Consider the following 23,571-nt stretch of genomic DNA (forward strand, 5'->3'; position numbering starts at 1 on the left):
CTCTCTCTCTCTCTCTCTCTCTCCTCTCTCACTCTCTCTTTAAAAAAAAAATTACTGCTTTTGAATGGATGTTTGTGTGTTCATGATGGAAGGACAGCAGTATTTATTTTTACTTAACAAATACTGGGATAGTAATTATTATCTGATGGTTACTTTTATAATTGCTTTACATATGTTATGTAATTTGAATTTAATTATCAAACAAGCCCAGGAGTCAGGCATGGTGGCACATACCTGTACAATTGCAGTGACTCTGGAGGCTGAGGCAGGAGGATCACAAGTTCAAAGCCAGCCTCAGCAATTTAGCAAGGCCCTGAACAATATAGTGAGACCCTGTCTAAAAATAAAAAGGGCTGGGGATGTAGCTCAGTGGTTAACTGTCTCTGGGTTCAATCCCCAGTAACAAAATAAAACAATACCAGGAAACAAATATTCTTATTTTTACAAAAGAATGTTGAAGTTGGAATGGCAAAATAGCCTGGCTATATTCACAGCTTATAAAAACTACAACTAGGTGTCAAGCCCAAGCAGTCTGTGCTAGTGTAGATGTGGACTTTATATTCTCAAATTTCTTCAGTTTTTTATTCATTTGCAAACTATCCATGACTTCCTTTTTCTTTTTAAAATATCTGTTTTGGACCTTTATTTCATTCATTTATTTATATGTGATGCTGAGAATTGAACTCAGCGCCTCACACGTGCTAGGAAAGCATTCTACCACTGAGCCACAACCCCAGCCCACTATCCATGACTTCTAACAAAATAGTGGTTCAAACTTATAATATTAGAAAGCCATTCATTATGAGCTGGTATGTAATACTATTTATGATTTAAAAATAAAAGAAATACTATCTTTTTGTGTGTGTGTGTGTGTGTGTGTGTGTGTGTGTGTGTGGTGCGGCCTGTGCATTGGAGGGAAACAAATTTGTGGTGATCACTTTGTTAACATAAAATATAGTTTTTGAATTTTTCCAGAATTTATTTATTTATATTATATGGTATTGAGGATTGAACTCAGGAGTGTTTAACCACTGAGCCACATTCCTAGCCTTTTTTATTTTTTATTTTGATACAGGTTCTCACTAAGTTGCTTAGGGCCTCAATATATTGCTGAGGCTGGCCTCAAACTTGGAATTCTCCTGCCTCAGCTTCCTGAGTTGCTATATTTACAGGTGAATGCCAGTTGACTTAAAGAGAAAGTCCCATTGCCTCTAATATCTGGAATTAATTATAAAAAAATACTGTACAACACTAAACATGCCACAAGATAGTCTAATAACTAGGAAATAAAAACCTCATCGTGACAGCACATCCACAAGAAAACTTATGATTTGCAATGTGATGTCTGCAGGTAACTGTTTCCTAAGATTGGATCTTTCAAGAAAAAAAAAATTCACGCTATTTTCTAACATGTTCTGTTGAGTCTATGCATCATATTAGAAATTAATGGACACTATAATTTCTAATGATAGTTTTGGAATTTGTATTTTTGAGCTTACTATAGGAATTTCAATTTATTTTCAGTAATATACCCTCTAACTCAGTCAACTCAAACAGGATGCCAAATATATGAAACTCTAATTAAATGACATCAAGAAATTCTATTTCATGAAATACGAGTGTAAAGAATCAGAGTGAATTACCGAGAAACCAAATGTGAGCTTCATCGAATTTGGAGTAACGATATATGAGGAGAGTTCATTTCAGAGATGGGACAGAGTGGCAACGGGGTGGATATTTAGAACTTGCTATCTTTTGCAATGGCTAAGTCCTAGAGTGTGACAAATTTGTAAAGAGCTCAGGAAACTGTCTTAGCATGGTGTCGTGTCTTCTTGCTGTTTGAAGTATCTTTACATTTACGTTCTCATCACTGGTGGCTGTCGCACCTGTGATTACTGCTTATTGGGACTACTTTTATTTATTTGGTAGTTGTTGAAGCATCACGAGAGACAGAAAAAGAGGAAACAAAAACCTCCGTCACTAGCGAAGTTAAGGGCAAAGCTGTCGCTTTTACACCTTTCACTCTCGGGTTTTAGTCCAAGGAACATTTCCCAGAAGCTGTTAGAGCCGAGCCCAGTCGTGCGAGAGCGCTCTCGTCTTGGGGCGGGACCAGAGGAAGCCCCGCCTTCCAAGACCAATCCCAGCTGTCTGCCGGCGGACAGGAAGCGGCGGCGGGCCTAGCAGCCCGGGAACCGGCAGCACGCGCATGCGCGCGCCCCTGGGGCGCCTGCGGGAGGGGGAGGGACGGGAGGTAGGGGCGCGGCCCCGCGAGCCTGTTGGGTGCCCGCGCGTCACGTGGTGAGGAAGGAGGCGGAGATCCGTGACTCGGGGGAGGGGGGTAGAGAAGAGGGAAGGAGCGAGGGAAGGAAAGCGGGGAAGGGAGGAAGGAAGCAAGCGAGGGGAGGGAGGTCCCTGTTTTGGTGGAGCTGGGAGCGTTGCCGGCCCCAGAAGTGGAGCGAGAGGGAGGTGCTTCGCCGTTTCTCCTGCCGGGGGAGGTCCCTGCTTCCCGTGGAGGCTCCGGACCAAGCCCCTTCAGCTTCTCCCTCCGGATCGATGTGCTGCTGTTAACCCGTGAGGAGGCGGCGGCGGCAGCGGAAGATGGTGTTGCTGAGAGTGTCAATTCTGCTCCTCTCTTGGGTGGCGGGGCTGGGAGGTGAGGCACGACCCCGAGCGCCGGGGGCGCCGCGACCACAGCGGACCGCGAGGCGGAGCGGCGGCCAGGTTGAGCGGAGCCCAGTCGCGCCGTGCGGCGGGCGCGTCAGTCAGCCCGGCCGGCCGGCGGCGCCACTCGGGCGCGCCGCTCTCCCGGCTCCCTATTGTCCCCCGCGCCCCGACCGCGTTCCCTTCAGTGGCGGGCCGAGGAGGTTCGGTGCCTCCGGCGAGGCCTTCCCCGCCCCCACCGCCCCGGCGTTGCGGGAGGTGGCAGTCTCCTCCTCCCAGAGAAGCGAAGTCGGGAGATTCGGGTCGCCAGGCGAGAGCTGCGGAGCCCAGGCCGGCGCTGCATCCTTCTAACCTGCTTGCGGGCGGGCGCCGGCGCTGGCAGCTGCCGTGGGCTGGCGGTCCTCGCCGCCCTCGCTCAACGCTACCCTCCTCACCTTCCTCCCCAGCCCCCAGCCCCTGCCGGGTGGCCGGTTCCGGAGTCCGCTCCGCGGAGGAGCACCGCCGCGCAGACTCGGGGAAGTTGGCGATGTTTGCGGTCGGGCTCTTGTATTGTTCTTAACCCAGCGCGGCGATCCAGACCGACCCCGTTCTGCAGTGGGGCCGCCCGTGGAGTGTAGCAGTCATCTTCCGCTTGTCCGGCAAGAGTGATTTGGGTTGTCCCTACTGCCCTGCACTGAGTGCCCTAGTGTTTGAAGAGAGCGCAGGAGGGTGTGTTTGCTTCAGTGAAAACATTCTGTCGCCCAAGGGAAAGGGTTTGGTAGGGGTAGTATGTTTCGGGATGTTCTTGGATCTGTGGGCTGGATTGGGTGTCTTAGAATGCAAGGAAGATCCTGGGTGACCCAACTCCAAGAGTTTTCTTCAACTCTCCTGTGGAGTAGACTTACTGTTTAGTCTGTGGATTGTCAAAACAGTGCCCCCTCCCCCGTACAAATTGGAGTTACATTTCGCTGAAAGTCTGTACTCTTTCCTGATGACTCGAGTTTTTGAAGACAATGATTTTTATTTCCAGTATTTCCTAGGACCAGTGGCATTATTCTGTTGTTTAAAACGCTTTACTTTAGTATGCTTTTTGACTTGTCCCAAAGTATACTTAAAAGCCTTAAAGTATGTTTAAAAGCATGAAAACTTTTCATGAGTGCTTTAGATTAGTGTCTATCTGTAGCTTAATATTTTTTTTGTAGCGAATTGTTTCTTTTCTTTGTCCCTTTCACTAATGACTGCAGGGATAAGTTTATTTGTCATATATTCTGCTTAGTCTGAGAGTGGTGCTGTGTAGGCAGCCGTCTGTTGTAGTTTATTAGGTGTACATTTTAGGTTAAAAGTTGCTAATAGACGTGTACCTTTTAAAAGGATTCAATCTGGAAACCCTTTGTAAGGGCGTTTTCATTTAACGTTTGTATTTCTGTTCTAAATGTGACTTCCAACAAAAATCACTTGACTGGCTGTTCTCACTTTTTGTGATTGTAGTCAGGAGTTAAGACACTTCTCTATGAGCTAATAAACACAAAACGGGAGACACTTTATTTTTTGGTACTCTGGATTGATGGGATGCTTTACCACTGAGCTACATGCCCAGCCTTTTTTATTTTATTTTTTGAGATTGGGTCTTGCTGAGTTGCCAAGGCTGGCCTGTAACTTTCCATCCTGCCTCAACCTCCCAAGTTGCTGGGATTACAGGCGTGTTTCCATGCCAAACGCAGGGCCTTGCTTTGCAAGTGCTCTACCACTGAGCTGTATCTCCAGTCCTTTTTTTTTTTTTTTAAAATTTTGAGAGAGGGTTCCACTAAATTGTCCAGGCTAAACTTTTAAATTTGTAATCCTCTTACCTCAGCCTCCAGAGTAGCTGGAATTACAGGTAATTACAGTTATCACTGTGCCTAGCTAAAATGTTAAATTTTGATGTTGTTAAGAATTTTTTCAAAAAACTAAGAAAATTTTTATTTTGAAAATTTCAAAATTGTAACTTTTGAGAACATGGATATATTTTTGATTTTATTGTACCAAGTTTTATCTATTGATCTGAGCTATATATGGTCAAGTTTGTTAGATATTTATCTGATTTGTAGACTACATTTAAATTGAATATATATTTGATTTAGTATAGGGGAGAAATAAGTTTGTATAAAATTAGAAGTGTTAGTGGAAATACAGATTTAACTTTAAAGTATAAATCATTTCCAGGTACTTAATAAACTCTTGCTAGTTGCTTTCCCCTTTACAGTATGTCAATCTCTGTTATGTGTGAAATTTTTCTTCTACATATGACTGAAAGTGAGAAGTGGGAAGCTGAAAGTGAGAATTAAAAGTGTTTAGAATCCTAAACTTTCCTGATGTTGTCCATTCTTGCATATCTCATCCTGTGTTGTATTTGTAGGACCATAAAGTAACATTTCTAGAGTTCACAAAATATGTAGACATGCACTCAAATGTATACATAAAAATGCTTTTTTAAATTATTTGTAACCACATTAGAAATTCATTGGAACTGTTTAGCTATAGCTCAAATAATTTTTATGTATGTGTGAATATTACTTTTTTTTGAGCCTGTGTGTGCCAGATTGGCTTTGAATTCCTAGACTTTTGTTCCTCTTGCTTCAGCCTTCTCAGTAGCAGGGAATGCAGGTTGGAGCCTTTTACCTGCCCCCACAACCCAAACCCAAGTCTTGCACATGCTCTACCATTGAGTTACATTTCCAGCCCTTTTAATTTTGAGACAGGTCTTGCTAAATTACTTAGGCTGATCTCAAATTTTCAATCCTGTCTCAGCTTCCAGAGTTGCTGGGGTTAAAGGCGTGTGCTTCTGTATCAGGCTGCATGTTACTTTTTTAACACAGATATACAGGGAGTTAACATCTTTCTTTAAAAATTTCATGGTGTGTTTGAGAAGTCAAAAGGTATTTTAGTTGTAATAGTAAATTAATCCCATAATGTTTTGGCTTGATTAAGTGATCCATGAAATGAATTTTGGAGTGTGACATGTTTTTATATTTAAAAATCTGGTGTAAGTGCTTTGCTCTATACTATACAGTTTATAAAAATAAGCTTTCTGGAAGTTTGGGCAAAAGAATTAAAAGCATTAAAGTTTAAGCTTAAGCTAGTTTTCTGACTTCTGCCAGCAAATGAGTCTATGGGATTAATAAAAGAGACAGGTGTTTGTCTTTAAGGCGCTCTGACTCTATATTTTAAACTAGAGTTTGAGAATCCAGTTAGCTCTGTCATCTTAACAAAACCCATTTCAATGTGTCCTACATTAAGAGTATGTTCTGTAAGTACAAGACCTCTGTTAGGGGTTGAGGGGAGATAGGCATGACAGACACTTCAGTTTTCTGATGTACTTTTAATAACTTAAGCCATTCAATGGTGTGTATTAACTTAACTCTTTAAAATTTTCCTAAAGAGGGTTGGGCAGAGGGTATAAGGGACGTTTCTATGATGTCTGTTTTGTATTATGTGCCTGAAATTATTAGTATTTTCATTTTTCAATAGTTAGGGGAGGTGATATTTTACAATAGAAAAAAAAAAGGCTTGAAGAGATTGTTCATTTAGCATCATCTGCCACTAAGTGGTGGAAATAAGACATTCATACCCAAGCCAGTGGGACCTCAAAGCCTAAGCTTGCTTATTTATTTATTTGTTTTTGTGGTACTGGGGATTGAACCCAGGGCCTCACACATAATAGACAATCATTCTGCCACTGAGCTATATCACAGTTTTTTTTTTTTAAATACTTTTTTTGTAGTTGTAGATGAACAGCATGCCTTTATTTTGTTTGTTTTTAAGTGGTGCTAATAATTGAACCCAGTGCCTCACAAGTGCTAGGCAAGTGCTCTGCCACTGAGCAACAGCCCCAGCTCTATAGCACAATTTTTTAAAAAAATTTATTTTGAGACAGGGTCTCACTTAGTTGCTCAGGCTGGCCTCAAACTCCAGGTCTTCTTGCCTCAGCTTACTGAGAGTCGAAATTATGTGTGCATATCACACACCCAGCTAAAGCCTAGCTTTTTAAAATTTTTTTTTATATATTGCTCCCTCATGCTCTTTTTTTTGTTGTTGTTGTTGTTACTGGGGATTGAATCCAGGGGCACTTGACCACTGAATCACATTCCCAGCCCTATTTTGTATTATATTTGGGGATAGGATCTCACTGAGTTGTTTAGCACCTTGCCATAGTGGGGCTGGCTGGCTTTGAACTTGCGATTCTCCTGCCTCAGTCTCTGGAGCCGCTGGGATTCTAGGCAAGCATCACCATGCCTGGCCACTCACACCTTTTTTTTTTTTTTTTTTTTTTAATAATATAACTTTATTTGTTTATTTTTATGTGGTACTGAGGATTAAACCCAGGGCCTTGCATGTGTGAGGAGAGCGCTCTACCGCTGAGCCATAACCCTAGCCCCCCTTCATGCCTTTTTAAAAATAATTTATTTATTTATTTTTTATTATTAAAGTTTTGTAATTATACATAGTAGTTGTGTTCACCCCAAAAAACTCATACATGCATGGAAATCTCTTTCAGTTCATGATCCTCCTACCCTTATTTTCTTCCCCCCTCCCCTCTCCCATTCTCTTCCTCCCCTTCCTCCCCTTCCTCCTCTCTCCTATTCTTCTTTCTCTACTAGACTTTCTTTTGCTCATCTATTAATTTGTATTTGATTGATTCTTTATGTCATCTTAATCTTTTCCTCATGCCTTCTTGATAGTAGTTTCACACAAGCTCAAAGGTGACCTCTGGACTAAACTGCCTTAGAGATTTTTTTATTATTTTTTTGCATGTCTTTAAGTTTCAACTAGTGATCAGCATTGAAAAATCAGAAAGTTTCTCAGTGAAATTTGTGGATTTGTGAATTTGTTGGAGAAGCCTTTGGAAATCCTGACTCTACTGAACTATATATTTCGATTGTCTGGGGCTAAGTAGTAGGGCCAGAGCTGCCCTCTTTGAACTGGGCATATATGTACCAGTCATTGTAGTTCCCATCATTGCTGCTTACGATATACCTGGCCTACTTTACTCATTTTTGTTACCTGCTTGGGTCCTGTGGGCATGTTCATATCTGCTTCAGCTTCATTTTTGCATAGATGGCATTATTTTAAAATGTCCTTTTTACTGTGACTTCTTATCCAACTTTTAATACTTTTTGTATTTTTCATTTTTCTGTATTCTTAAAATGTATTAATAAACATCATGACACCTATAGTACTTTTTATACAGCACTAGGTTATTAGTTTTTCTGTTTTTTTTTTGGGGGGGGGCAGTGTTGGAGATTGAACCCAGGGCCTTGTGCTCTGTCACTGAGCTACGCTCCAGCCCTTTTAGATATTTTTAAAATACATGTTTCCATAATACAGGTTGAACTACCCTAATCTGAAAATTGAAGCATTTTGGATTTTAGACTTCTGCACATATTAAGAACTCCCTCCCCATTTTTTCATACTGGAAATTGAACCCAGGGGTGCTTTACCATGGAAGCTACATCCTGAGTCATTTTTATTGAGATGGGTCTCAATAAGTTGCAGAGGCTGGCCTCAAACTTCTGATCCTCTTGCCTCAGCCTCCTGACTTGCTGGGATTACAGGTGTGTGCCATTGCCCCTGGGCAAAATGTGAACCACTTCTGGTTTCAGGGAGTGCAGATAAGGGATATTCAACATGTAGTAAAAATTTGAGATTCTTTAAGTAAAACCAAAAATGATGACTGTAATCACATCATATCTCTTTTTTTAATATTTTATTTTTTTTTGTTATAGTTTTATTCATTTATTTTGTTTTATATGGTGCCGAGAATTGAACCCAGGCCTCACACGTGCAAGGCAAACAAACACTCTACCGCTGAGCCACAACCCCAGCCCACATCATATCTCTATCTTTTTTTTTTTAATTGTAGTTGTAGATGGACATAATGCCTTTATTTGTTTATTTCTGTGTGGTGCTAAGGATTGAACCCAATGCCTCACATGCCACTGAGCCATAGCCCCAGCCCATACCTCTTTATCTTAAAGAGAAATAAGAAACCATTTTTTTTTCTTCTGGGATGAGAACCACTGAAAAAAATTAGTTGAGTAAATAAAAACCAACTTAGCCTTTTCTCTTTTGGGATACAAGTGTCAACTCTTTTGAAATTCAGGAAATAAAATAGAACAATAAATTCAATAATAAGCCATATTTTTCTAATATTGTTGGGGAGAAGACAGGTTCAGATTCAGAAGGGTTAGGTTGAGAAAAGTACTGTATAACAAGTCATTGGGAACAGACTTAAATTTTTGGCTGGGGTTTGAGGATGTAACTCTGGTAAAGCACTTGCTTAACATGCATGAGTCCCTGGGTTCAATCCCCATCACTGCAAATAAAAATAGCCTATAATTCATTCTCTCTCTCTCTCTCTTTTGGTAGCAGGAATTGAACCCAGGGGTGCTTAACCACTGAGCTACATCCCCAGCCATTTTTTATATTTTTTTAGAGACAGGGTCTTGCTGTATTGTTAAATTGCTGAGGCTAGCTTTGAACTCATCATTGCCTGCCTGCCTTCCTGCCTTCTTTCCTTTCTTCGTTCCTTCACTTCCTCCTGCCCTTCCTCCCCAAACTTGGGATTGAACCCAGGGCCTGTGCATTGTAGATAAGTGCTCTACCTCTGAGCTATACATCCCCAGTCCTTGGCTGTTTTTATTGGCAGTTTTACTAAAATGTATTATTACGTGTTTTTTGTTTTTTTTTTTTTTTAATTTTTTTTATTGGTTGTTCACAACATTACAAAGCTCTTGACATATCATATTTCATACATTAGAATCAAGTGGGTTATGAACTCCCATTTTTACCCCAAATACAGATTGCAGAATCACATCGGTTGCACATCACATTTTTACATACTGCCATATTAGTGACTGTTGTATTCTGCTACCTTTCCTAACCTCTACTATCCCCCTTCTGTTTGCTGTTTTTTTAAAACACTGAATTTAACCTTTTCTTAAATGATTATGGTTTAGTAAATGAGAACAACTGCTATTTTTCTGAGCTCTTTTGTAGTTTATTTTCCAGAAGCTGTTGAAATAGCTTGGTAGTTTATTGTTGTTCTAAGTTTTTTCTAATGGAGTGTACTTACCCCCACCCCCATTACTGGGAATTGAACCTGGGAGTACTCTATTACAGAGCTACATCCTCAACCTTTAAAACAATTTCCTTAAAAACTTTTTTGAGAGAGTCTCCTTAGGTTGTTTAGACTGGTGACCATCCTGCCTTATCCTCTAGAGTAGCTGGGTTTATAAGTGTGTGCTACTATGTCCAGCTGTTCTAATAATTAGTTTTAGCAGCATTTGAACTTTTTGATTAGTTTTTTTTTTTTGTTTTGTTTTGTTTTGGTTTTCTTGCAGAACTTGAGGATTTCACCTTCTAATTTGGTGTTTTTATCCCCCCCCCCTCCTACTTTGGGGAAACTCAATAGTTGATACATTTGCATGGAATAAATAAGTTCTGAGTCTTATATGAGATAAAGTACACAGGGTTTAGGTAGTTTTGTCTTTTTTTTTTTTTTTGTAGAGTTTAATTTTGAAGTTGCTTATACTTATTAAGTGGAATGATGTTGTACTAATGTGTTTTGCTACTTAAAGTGAGGCAGGGTAGACTGAAGAGAAAGAAACTGATGAGTAACCTGGAAGACATAGCAAATGTACACTCATTTAGTTGCAAGTGGATCATGTCCTAGATCTGAATCATGAGCACTCTAGTTTCAAACTAATGTATTAGATTATTGGTACTAAACATACTGTAAAATGACCAATTATATTCTCTACTGGAATATAAACTGTAAATTAAGAAAAAGTATTGTCTCAAGTGAAAGGTAACAGAGGATAACAGGTTTTTGATACTGTTTTATTGTTTGTTTACAGTAACTAGTGATATTTTGGGTGATTAGGAAAATTTGGGTGATTTTTTAAAAAATTGTGCTAAAGTTCAGTTTCTTGTTGGCGCTGGAGATTGAAACTGTGGTCTTACATATGCTTAACATGTGCTCTATCCCCTGGGCTACCACCCCTTGTCTTTGTTTTTTTTTTGTTTTTTTTTTTTGATGATAATAGGCATGGAACTCAGGGCCTTGTAAGTGTTAGGCACGTATTCTACCACTTTACATCCTGCCATTTTTATGTATTTATTTTTTGAGACAGTGTCTAAGTTGCCCAGGCTGGCCTTATACTGCCTCAGTCTCCCAAGTAGGTAGGTATGTACTACCACACCTATTCGCCTTTGTCTTTTTCTTTCTTTCTTTTCTTTTTTTTTTTTTGTGATGCTAGGAATTGAATCTGGGAGTGTTCTACCTCTGAGCTATACTTCTAGCCCTTTTTATTTTATGTTGATACAGGGTCTTGTTAAGTTGCCTAGGTGGGTCTCAAACTTGCAGTCCTCTTGTCTTACCTCCCAAGTACCTGGGATTACAGGTGTGCATCACTGTGCCTGACTACCCTTGTCTTTTAATTGTGTTACATTATAATGATTAGAAAAATTTTGCTAAAGTTGGTGGTAATTTTTTTTTTGAGATGGATTTTACTCTGTTGTCCAGGCTACTCCTTTTTAAAAAAAGATTTTTTTTTTCTAGTTGTAGATGGACATGATACCTTTAATTTTATTTATTTATTTATTTATTTAATGTGGTGCTGAGGATCAAACCCAGTGCCTCACTTGTGCTAGGCAAGCACTGTACCACTGAACTACAACCCCAGTCCCATGCCCAGACTATTCTTGAATTTATGGGCTGGAATGGTCCTCTTGCCTCAACCTCCCAAGTAGCTGGAAGTACATGTGTTTACCATTGCATGGGGATATATATTTGGAATGGACTAGTTTAAAATATATTCTAGATGGAGTACCAACATTGTACTTTGTATATGTGAAGCAGGCATTGGCTGTTGCTGCTGACGCCAAGTTTCTGTGAGAGGCGTGTGTAAACACTAATTGGGGAGAAGAATCTAAATAGGAAAGCTGTGGACAGAGGAACACCTTGTTTTCAAATCTGAACCCTCAAGCTCAAAAATCATAGGGGTGGGGCTAGAGATGTGGCTCAAACTGTAACACGCTCGCCTGGCATGCGCGGGGTGCTGGGTTCGATCCTCAGCACCACATAAAATAAAATAAAGATGTGTCCACTGAAAACTGAAAAATAAATATTAAAAAATATTCCCCCCCCCTCTCTCTTTCTCTCTTTCTCTCTTAAAAAAAATCATAGGGGTATGTATATATTCCAAATTTTAGAATTGATTAGCAACTTTGAATTTGGTCTGCTTTTCAGACTGACAATTCTGTGTGATTAGCTTGGGTAAAACACTTCAGGGTTCTTTTTTAAAATTTATTTTATAGTTCAATACTGGAGAACAGGTCTTGTAGTTCCTTCCCCTTTGCTACTGGGTAAATTTGTTCTGAAGTTACAGTTCCAACCAAAAAGTCTGAGAGGTGCACAGTTGTTAAAACACTGGGGTTTCCTGTGTGTCTGTGACTGGTAGGACTCATGAAGCCACGGTGTTGAATGAGAAGAAAAGTAAAAAACATACTTTGTTAGAGCAGATGCAATGCCAAAATATATAGTTCCAATTATGTACTGAAATTTGTTAATCTGGAGAGACATCAACCAATAGGGAAGGTTTTTAGAAGTAAAAAAGAATGGCATGTACTCTAGTAAGATGCTAGTAAGTGCTAGTTGGGCCATGATAACCTGGAGTCTCATTATTCATGGTTTTGGCTATGATAACTATGTGGTAGAATATTGTGGAATGTTCATTGGTGCCCATGTTGAGGAGTTGGGATATGATACAATAAGAAGTAAATTAGGTGCTTGATGAATTAGGTGATTGAGGATTGGTTTAGAGTAGTTATTGTAGAAATAAACATATAAAAAGAAATGACTTGGAAGAAAATCTGGTAAAACGTGGCACATGTTTAAATGTGATGCTAACAAAATTTATTGAGGGCTTATTCTGTGTTGAATTTGGATCTTAGGGGCTTTTTCATTGGAGAGAATATGTCTAGGATTTTGAGTTTAGATAGAAGGTTATATGTTGGAATAGGTATTAAAGCCTGGGATTTTATTCTATTTGCATGCTCATAATTGGGGTCTGTTTAAAACTTTGTACAGAACTTGAATAATCTGTGGCTAGTTTTTTTGAGAAGCACTGCTCTAGACAGCTGGATAATAGAAGTTCCGTGAATTTGGAGTGGAAGGGAGAAATTTGGTTTGAAGATTTTTTAAAGTTGGAATTAGGCTCTTTAGTTCAAAAATGGTACTCTTTTTTAAAAAAATATTTATTTTTTAGGTGTAGGTGGACACAACACAATGCTTTATTTTTATGTGGTGCTAAGGATCCAACCTGGGTCCTGCCTGAGCTAGGGGAGCGCTCTATCCCTGAGCCACAATCCCAGCCCCAGGTACTCTTGATTCTGTGTGAATCTTGAACTTCCTGTTTTAAAGAAAAATCAGGGAAAATAATAATCTTTGCATTTATAAATGGGCATATATAACTTGTGTAACAAATTTTTTTTCCATTTAACTTTGTTTGCATTGTTGATGACAAAAGATAGACACAAACATTTGAACTTTGGATTTAACTTTTAAACAAATACAAATAGAATCCATTTTTAATAGTTGAAATACTATAATGTCATTACTAAACATTAGAAAGTAGAATTTAAGAAGATTTCTTTCCTCCAACCCAATTTATATCATCCAGTCTTTTAAAATGCTATTATGGATTTATATTATAATGTTTGTATAGTTTTGTTTCCTTTAAAAATTAATGTTATTAAAATGTGCATGTAAAAGCAGAAAAATATTTATAATGATCTGTATCTTTGCTAGAATGGGAATTTTATGAAGGAAACAACTTTACTGTTTGTGTTTTAGAACCTGGCATGGCACCCAGTTCTCATTAATTGTCAGGCATGGTGGTGCATGTCTGTAATCCCAGCTACATGCAGTCCTCCTGAGGAAAGAGGATTGAAGTTTGAGGCCAGTCTTAATAACTTAGAGAGATCTTGTCTCAAAATATGCAAAAAGGGATTGGGGATTGTAGCTCATTGATAGAGTGCTTGCTTAGCATGCACAAGGCCCAAAGTTTATTAAAACCACAGAATTGTTAAATACATTGCCTGTGAAGTTGGCTAGACTTCTGAATTACATATTATATAGCCATTTTCATTCAGTAGAGGTTGTCAAGTGAAGCAGCCTTTAAAGTACTGGTTGTCAGGTATTTTATGGAGATAGCTTTATAATATGAAACTAAAATGTCATGATGACTTTTGTTAAAACTGAATATTCTGAATATTTAATACTAAATTAAAAAGTGACTCCTCCCATTATTATAGTATTTTATCAGAATTCCAAGTGTGTAATAATAAGGGTTAGGTATTCTAATCCAGCATAGTGTAGAGGACAGTTTTTGTGCCACCTTTGGAGCTAGGTTGTCATTTGAATTTATAAATTGGTTAGGAAGTAAGAACTTAAGTTTGGTTGAAATGTTATAAAATAACAATTTTACTGGGAACCCACATAATTCGGTTTTACCAACAAAAATAGCAAGAATCTCTTAGTAATCCTAGCATCCCTAGGAACCGTAGACCATTGAGTAGGGGGACCCCCCCCCATTTTTAGGTATAGAGCAAACTGTAGTGGTACAACAGGGAAGTAGACACAGATGTTTTGGAATGTGATGTGGGAGCATGGTGAGATAGAGTGGGTTTAGGATGAAATGCAGGGTGTGGGCTAGGCAGATTTTGAAGTTGTGACTGGAGTTTTTGTGTGTAACTTAGGAGAGCAATGTAGGTAGGTTGGAAATTATATTTCCTTATGTGGATTATTATTTGTTCTTGGGCCTATACTTATTTGAAATCATATGAAAGAGTTTCAAATCTAAATTAATGAACACAGTTCCAGTTTTGGATTTTAAAATTTTATTTCATAAGTGAGTGTAGAAATTTAACACATTCAATATATTTTAATCATTCATGTTTTGTCCCTATGTGATTGATTTAGTTTGTAATTTATAGAAGAGCTGCTTTCACTTCTGAGCCAGCTAGCTTTATTATTTCTTAGAGACTAGTTTATTTCAAAAATTAGATGTGTTGAAATATGCTTTTAATTGTAGGCACACCCTCCTATCTTGAACTCTCACTTGTAACTGTTTGGTGTAGATATTTGTTTCTAGAAGATTATTTGGTTTCTAATGAAATGTATATAGGCTTAAGTTAGAAGTCACACTGTAGAATTAGCTTATCCAAGAGTGCATTAAAGTCACTTAAGTATATTTCTGAAATATAGGACAAAATAATTTATGGAAGCTAACATTTGTTATACGGGAGAAGAGTTTTATGGTATTCAGTACTTCAAGATCAGAGTGAATATATGTCAAATATAAGAAGTATTGGTTAAAACATGATGCTTGAGGTACAGTTGATGACTCAAATAGGAGTCTAAGTTATGTTTTATGTTGGGAAAAAGGTTCTTGGTACCTAATTTTCAAATTATACAAGTGAAAAGTCTGTTGGTAACAACTTGATGACAAGTAATTTTAATGGAGTGTGTACTGGGGATTGAACTCAGGGGCACTCGACCACTGAGCCACATCCCCAACCCTATTTTGTATTTTATTTATGGACAGCGTCTCTCACTGATTTGCTTAGTGCCTTGATGTTGTTGAGGCTGGCTTTGAACTCGAGATCTTCCTGTCTCAGCCTCCTGAGCTGTTGGGATAATAGGCATGCACCACTGTGTCTGGCAACGTGATTTTTTTGAGGAATAGAAATATAGCAAAGTAGAAGCCATAGTTTATTTATTTATTTATTTTTGGTTCCAGGGATTGAACCCAGGGGTGCATTGAGTTAACTCTACCATTGAGTTACATCCTTAGCTCTTTTAATATTTTATTTTGAGACAGGGTTTTGCTGTTACCCAGGCTGACTTTGAATTTATAATCCTCCTGTCTCGGCCTCCTGAGTTGTTGGGATTACAGGTGTGTGCCATAACACCTAGCTTATTCCTTACACATCCTCTTCTTTATTGTAATTGAGTTTTTCTGTAAATAGGAAGATTTGTAATGCCAAAACAGTTTTACAGATTTTTTCTCCCATTCTTAAGATTGTAGAATCAACTTTTTTGGATATAGATGGGAAAAGAATTGTTTATTTGTTAAGTGATGTTGTTATACCACATACAGATGATAATATTGACCAACCATCAGTAAACTGATTTGTATTTTCCCCCTGACGTTAATGACATTTTCACTCTGTTTTTTTCCCTTCTCCTGTATTTAATTTAGATTGAAATAGAAGATTGTAAGTTTTAGAATCAAGGGCATGGGAAGGAATCTTTTATTTCTCATAAAATAATGAAAAATAATTATAAAGGTTAGCATTTATGGAGTACTTATAACATATCAGGTACTGATTGGAGTTTTATACACACACACACACACACACGATGTATGTATATACATAAATATGTATATATACACTTTAATGAATTGTATCCTGAACAAATTTTATATTTTTTACAGTGTTGTGGAATTAAACCACGGTTTGGTACATGCTAGGAAGATGTTTTACCAGTGAGCTACAATCCCAGCCCATCAGTGAAATTCTTTTTTTCTTTCTTTCATATTAAAACTTGAACCCAGGGATCACTTTATCATTGAACTACATACCTAGTCCTTTTTATTTTATTTTAAGACAGCATCTCATTAAGTTGCTTAGGGCCTTGCTAAATCACTGAGGCTGGCTTTGAACTTGTGATCCTTCTGCTTCAGCCTCCTGAGTCATTGGGATTACAGGCATGCACCCCTGTACCTGGCTACAATTTCTTCTTTTTTTTTGGTACCAGAGATTGAACCCAGTAGTACTTAGCCACTGAGCCATATCCCCAGCCCTTTTTTATCTTGAGAGAGGATCTCACTAAGTTGCTTAGGGCCTTGCTTGCAGGGCTGAGCATGGTAGTGCATGCCTGTAATCCCAGCGATTTGAGAGGCTGAGGAGGAATGCACGTTCAAAGCCAGCCTCAGCAATTTACGACCCTGTCTCAAAAAAATAAAAATTAAGGACTGGGGATGTAGATCTGTTGTTAAGCACCCCTGGGTTCAATCTGGAGGAGTAATAATAACAAAGAAAAATTGCAGGAAATAAAAATATTGTTCTTAAATTATAAACCTCTCTGGTGGCAAGAGTCTAAGTTATGTTTTTTTCTACTTAGAACCTGCTGGTCATTATTTTAAAAAAAATTATTCTGATTTGTTATACATGATGGCAGAATGCAGTTTATTTCATATTCCACATATAGAACATAATTTTTTAAGACACTGATTATACACAGAATATTTTCACACCATTCCTATCTTATACATGCACTTAGGATAATGATGTCTCACTCATTCCACCATCATTTGTACCCCCTTACCCCTTGCTTTCACCTCCCTCCACTTTGTCCTATCTAAAGTTCCTCCATTTTTCCCATGTTCTTCCCCCAAAGGACATTATGCATCTGTGTCCTCATATCAAAGAAAACATTTGTCTTATGGTTTCTTGGGATTGGCTTGCTTCACTTAGCATTATATTCTCCAGTTCCATCCATTTGCCTGAAAATGCCATGATTGTATTCTCTTTTAATGCTGAGTAATGTTCCATTGTGTATATATATACCAATGGATACACACACACACACACACACACACACACACACACACAATGGAACATTGTAGATGAATGGATAGTTTCATCTACGGAAGGGCATTTAGGTTGGTTCCATAGTTTAGTTATTGTGAATTGTGTTGCTATAAACATTGATATGACTGTGTCCCTATAGTATGCTGTTTTTAAGTCCTTTGGGTATACACCGGAGAGTGGGATAACTGGGTCAAATGGTGGTTCCATTCCCAGTTTTCCAAGGAATCTCCATATTGCTTTCCAGATTATCCTCTTCTGAGAAGTGTCTGTTCAGTTCCTTGGCCCATTTATTGATTGGGTTATTTTTTTGTGTGTGTGTGTGTGTGAAGGTTTTTGAGCGCTTTATATATCCTAGAGATTAGTGCTCTATCTGAAGTGCTTGTGGTAAAGGTTTGCTCCCATTCTGTAGGTTCTCTATTCACCTCACTGATTGTTTCTTTTGCTGAGAAGAAGCTTTTTATTTTTTTTTTAAATTCATTTTTTAGATGTAGATGAGCACAACACATTGCCTTTATTTTTATGTGGTGCTGAGGATTGAACCCGGTCCCGCCTGTGCTAGGTGAGCACACTACTGCTGAGCCACAATCCCAGTCCCAATGAATGGTGTGTGTGTGTGTGTGTGTGTGTGTGTGTGTGTGTATGTATGTATATATGTGTATATATATATATATATATATTTTTTTTTTAATATCCTTATTTATTTTTATGTGATGCTGAGGATCTAACTCAGTCCCTCACACTTGCAAGACAGGCGCTCTACCACTGAACTACAGACACAGCCCCATGAATGATATATTTTATCCCAACCTTTCATTTTCAGTCTGTGGGTGTCTTTTTCTATGAGATGAGTCTCTTGAAGGCAGCATATTTTTTTTTTTTAAAGAGAGAGAGAGAGAGAGAGAAAGAATTTTAATATTTATTTTTTAATTATCGGCGGACACAACATCTTTGTTTGTACGTGGTGCTGAGGATCGAACCCGGGACGCACGCATGCCAGGCGAGTGCGCTACCGCTTGAGCCACATCCCCAGCCCCGAAGGCAGCAAGCATATTGTTGGGTCTTTTTTAAAAAACCCTATCTTCCAGTCTGTCTTTTGATTGGTGAATTTAAACATTTACCATTTAGGGTTATTATTGAGATATGATTTGTATTACTGGTCATTTTTTAAAATTTTTGGTATTTAGCTTGACTTGGTTTCTCCTTTGGTTAGCTTTTCTTTTATTGTAGTTTTTCCCTTTGCAGATTTTCATTGTTGTTTTTAATTTCCTCCTTGTGGAATATTTTGCCAAGAATGTTCTGTAGTGTAGGCTTTTTTTGCTGTAAATTCTTTTAGTTTTTGTTTATCATGGAAGGTTTTTATTTCATTGTTAAATTTGAAGCTTAATTTTGCTGGGTATAAGACTCTTGGTTGGCATCCATTATCTTTTAGAGCTTGGTATATGTTGTTCCAGGATCTCCTAGCATTGAGAGTCTGGGTTGAAAAAACTTCTGAGATCCTAATTGGTCTTCCCTTATAGGTAATCTGATTTTTCTGTCTTGCAGCCTTTAAAATTCTATTTATATTCTGTATGCTAGGCATTTTCATTGTAATGTGTTTTGGTGTAGATCTGTTGTAATTTTGTACATTTGGTATCCCACAGACTTCTTGTATTTGATTTTCCAATTCATTCTTCATGCGTGGGAAATTTTCCGATATATTTCATTGAAGAGATTGTGCATTTCTTTGGTTTGAATATCTGAACCTTCCTCTGTCCCAATAAATCTTAAATTTAGTCTTTTGATGGTATCTCATAATTCTTGGATATTCTGTTCATGATTTTATACCATCTTCACTGTGAGGTCAACTTTATTTTCAAGATTGTATATTTTGTCTTCATTGTCTGAGGTCCTGTCTTCCAAGTGATCTAGTCTGTTGGTGATGCTATCTATTGAGTTTTTTAATTGGCTTATTGTTTCTTTCATTTTTTAGGATTTCTTTCTTTCTTTCTTTTTTTTTTTCCAGAATCTCTCTTGAAGTAATCTCTTTCAACCTGTATTTGCTCTCTTAATTCTGTGTTGGTGTGATTGATGATTGCCTGAATTTGTTCTCTTATCTCTTTGTTGGAGTGATCGATTTTTGCCTGTATCTCCTCACTTAGGTTGTTCTATAATTCCCAAATCATGTTAGTTATGTATATTCTGAACTCCTTCTCTAACATTTCATCTACTTCACTATCTATGGATTCTGTTGTTGTAGTGTCTTTGTTGTTTGGGGCACGTTCCTCCCTTGTTTTTTTATGATGTCTGTGTGTCTTCCTCTCTTTCTGTGTAGACCTGAGGTATTACTGTTTTTGCCCCATTGTCTTATAGTGTGCCTACAGGTTACCAATACCTCCCAGGTCCTTACTGTTGCCTCATGATGGAAGTGGTGATATTCCAGTTTCGTGGAGGTGGCAGCCTCAAGCCTGTATGTTTCTTTATGTTGGGCTGTGCAGCCATGCTTTAGTGATTAAGAAACCCCAGCGCAGAGTGGCTCTGTGTGCTGGTGTTGGGTGACTCTGCCCCAGAACTCCGGGCCGCAATGGTGGGTGGCTTGCGGGCGGTTTGGCTCTGCATCCGGAACTGGTCATTTTTTTCCTACTTTTACATGAATGCAGTTTTTTAGTATAGTTTACTAAACAGTACTTTTAATCCTGTTCAATTCCCAGGACAAGACAAAACAAAACAAAACAAAAAATTGGCATTCCCTTGAGTCCTTCCTGTTTTAACATTTTGCCTTTGCATGAGTGAGGCATCAGATAGTATCAGAGGAGCTTCAGATCTATATTTAGAGCTGACACTAGTTTGTTTTTGTTGTTTAGTTTTTACTCCTGTTTTGTAGGCTGTATTTCCTTTGGTACAAATCTTGTATACAAAGGATTTAAAAAAGAAAACTGTATGGGCCACAAATCACATGTTAATTAAAATGGCAACAAACTTGGAAGTAGTTTCTATGCTTGTACTTATTATTTGCTTTCAATAACCACTAGTATTGTGATGACACCCATATTTTTTATCTATACTCCAGACCTCTCCCTTGAATTCCAGACCCCTGTATCCCAGCTGCCTGGCTTGACCAAATATCCAGTTAAAATGTGTAAAAGGAATTTCAGACTTAAAGAATCAGAAACCTCTGATAACATCACCTGGCACCTTTTTATTTATAGTCTTTCCCATCTTAGTAAAGGAAAGCTCAGTTGAGTTTCTGTTGAAACTTTTGAGTTATCTTCTATTCCTTTCTTAATACCTTGTGCACAAGAAATCCTGCATAACAAATTGTGTCAACTCCTCCTTCAAAGTGTATGCAGATTTTGACTGTTTATCATCAGCTCCACTGCTACTATTCTTTTGATACAAGTCAACATCCCTATCTTCAGTTATCTACAAATCTGCTGTTTTCCCTGCTTCTCTTGTCTACCCTTTCAGTCTCATCTGTTTAAAAGCTTGTTCAGAACAAACCAGAGGTAAATTGAACACTTTAAAAGGGCCGGAAATGTAGCCCAATGGTGGAGTGTCCCTGGGTCCAATCCCCAGTACTGATTAATGACTTAATCAGTACTGGTAGGTTTATTGATTTAGAACTTTCTCTACAAGAACTAAGTTTCACGGGGCACGGTGGCACACTCCTGTAATCCCAATCCCAGAGACCCTGGAGACGGAGGCAGGAAGATTGGGAGATTTTGTCTCAAAATAAAATAAAAAGTGTTATGGTTGTAGCTCAGTGATAGAGCATGCTGAGTTTAATCCTCAGTACCAATAAATAAATGAATAAATGGAACTAAGTTGCTTTCTAACTACTGTATGTTCCTGTTTTTTTAATTTTAAATTATTTATTCTAATTTGTTACAAATGACAGCAGAATGCCATTCATTTCATAATACAGATATATACCACAAATTTTCAAGTCATTGGTTGTACACAACGTATTTTCACACCATTCGTGTCTTCATACATGTACTTAGAGTAGTGATGTCTAACTCATTCCATGGTCATTCCTACCCCTTGCCCTGTCCCTTCCCCTCCCTCCCCTTTGCCCTATCTAAAGTTCCTCCATTCCTCCCATGCTCCCCATCCATCGCCATTATGAGTCAGCGTCCTCATATCATAGAAAACATTTGGTTTTTGGGATTGGCTTACTTCACTTAGCATTATATCCTCCACCTCCATCCATTTACCTGCAAATGCCATGGTTTTATTCTCTTTTAATGCTGAGTAATGTTCCATTGTGTATATATACCAAAGTTTTCCTATCCATTCATCTACTTAAGGGCATCTGGTTGGTTCCACAATTTACCTATTGTAAATTGTGCTGCTATAAACGTTGAAGTGGCTGTGTCCCTGTAGTATGCTCTTATTAAGTCCTTTGGGTATAAACTGGGGAGTGGTATAGCTGGGTCAAATGGTGGTTCCATTCCCAGTTTTTCAAGGAATCTCCATACTGCTTACCAGATTGGCTGCACCAATTTGCAGTCCCACCAGCAGTGTATAAGTGTGCATTTTCCCCCACATCCTCGCCAACACTTATTGTTGTTTGTATTTTTAATAGCTGCCATTCTGACTAGAGTGAAATGAAATCTTAGTTTCGATTTGCATTTCTCTAATTGCTAGAAGATGTTGAACTTTTTTCATATGTTTGATTGATTGATTGTATGTCCTCTTTTGAGAAGTGTGTGTTCAGTTCCTTGGCTCATTTATTGATTGGGTTTTTTTTTTTTTTTTGGTGTTAAGGTTTTTGAGCGCTTTATATATCCTAGAGATTAGTGATCTATCTTATGTGCTTGTGGTAAAGGTTTGCTCCCATTTTGTAGGTTCTCTATTCACCTCACTGATTTGTTTCTGTTGCTGAGAAGAAGCTTTTTAGTTTGAATTAAAACCACATTTTCTTGGTTTTAATTCTTGCACTACAGGAGTTTTATTAAGAAAGTTGAGGCCTATACTGACACGAAGGATATTTGGGCCTACTTTTTCTTCCATTATGTGCAAGGTCTCTGGTTTAATTCCTGTGTCCTTGATCCACTTTGAGTTGAGTTTTGTGGATGGTGAGAGATACTTGTGGATTTCCAGTTTTCCCAGCACCATTTGTTGACGAGACTATCTTTTCTCCAATGTATGTTTTTGTTGCCTTTGTCTAATATAAGTTAAGTTATGTGGGTTAGACTCTGAGCCCTCTATTCTGTATCCTTGGTCTACTATTCTATTTTGGTGCCAATACCATGCTGTTTTAGTTACTGTTGCTCTGTAGTATAGTTTTAGGTCAGGAATAGTAATGCCACCAGCTTCAGTCTTGCTAAGGATTGCTTTGGCTATTCTGGTTCTCTTATTTTTTTCCAGATGAATTTTAAATTTGCTTTTCCTATTTCTATGAATAATGTCATTCGTATGTTGATTGGGACTGCATAGAATCTGTACAGTGATTTTGGTAGTATGGTCATTTTGACAATATTAATTCTGGCTATCCAAGAACAAGGTAGATCTTTCCATCTTCTAAGTTCTTCTTTAATTTTTTTCTTTAGCGTGTTTAGTTTTCATTTTATAGGTCTTTCACCTCTTTCATTAAGTTTATTCCCAAGTATTTTATTTATTTATTTATTTTTAGGCTATTGTATGGTGTGGTTTTCCTAGTTTCACTTTCAGCGGATTTGTCACTGATATACAGAAATGCCTTTGATTTATGGGTGTTGATTTTATATCCAGCTAGTTTGCTGAATTTATTTATTTAAAAAATTTTTTTTCTTTTAGATGTTAATGGACCTTTACTTTATTTATTTACATGTGGTGCTAAGAATTGAACCCCGTGCCTCACACATGCTAGCAAGCTCTCTACAGTTGAGCCACAACCTCAGTTCTGTGTTCCTGTTTTTTTTTTTTGTAAATGTTATTTTAGAAAACATTGGTTGTGGGCAGAGGCTGTAGCTCAGTGGCAGAGCCCTTGCCTAGCGCTGGGTTGGATCTTTAGCACCACGTACAAATAAATAAATAAAATAAAGGCATTCAGTCCATACACAACTACAAGAAAAAAAATTGTCATTCACTGCAATAATTAGCCTGAAAAGGGAAATAAAGGATGAGTATACAGAGTATCTCCATGATTATGTGATTATACCCCATGAAACTTGCAAATTTTGCTGTTATTATTATTCAAATTTTAAAAGCCACCCCCCAATTTTTGTTTAATTAGATCTAGTCTTTGGCAGGCTACTAACTTCTCTGTGC

At 38.2% G+C, this 23,571-nt stretch overlaps 1 protein-coding gene across 1 annotated transcript in view; it reads left to right on the forward strand.

Annotated features, from left to right (window-relative positions):
- Positions 1–2,335: 2,335 nt before the first annotated feature.
- ADAM10 (ADAM metallopeptidase domain 10) overlaps positions 2,336–23,571 on the forward strand; it is a 150,615-nt gene continuing 129,379 nt past the window's right edge. The window contains exon 1 of the mRNA XM_081289709.1: positions 2,336–2,653. Within this exon, the coding sequence (XP_081145835.1) occupies positions 2,599–2,653 (55 nt within the window). The 5' untranslated portion in view covers positions 2,336–2,598. The remainder of the gene's footprint in view (positions 2,654–23,571) is intronic.

This window comes from Spermophilus citellus (assembly GCF_964194105.1).
Source record: "Spermophilus citellus genome assembly, chromosome: 4".
NCBI classification, from domain to species: Eukaryota; Metazoa; Chordata; class Mammalia; order Rodentia; family Sciuridae; genus Spermophilus; species Spermophilus citellus.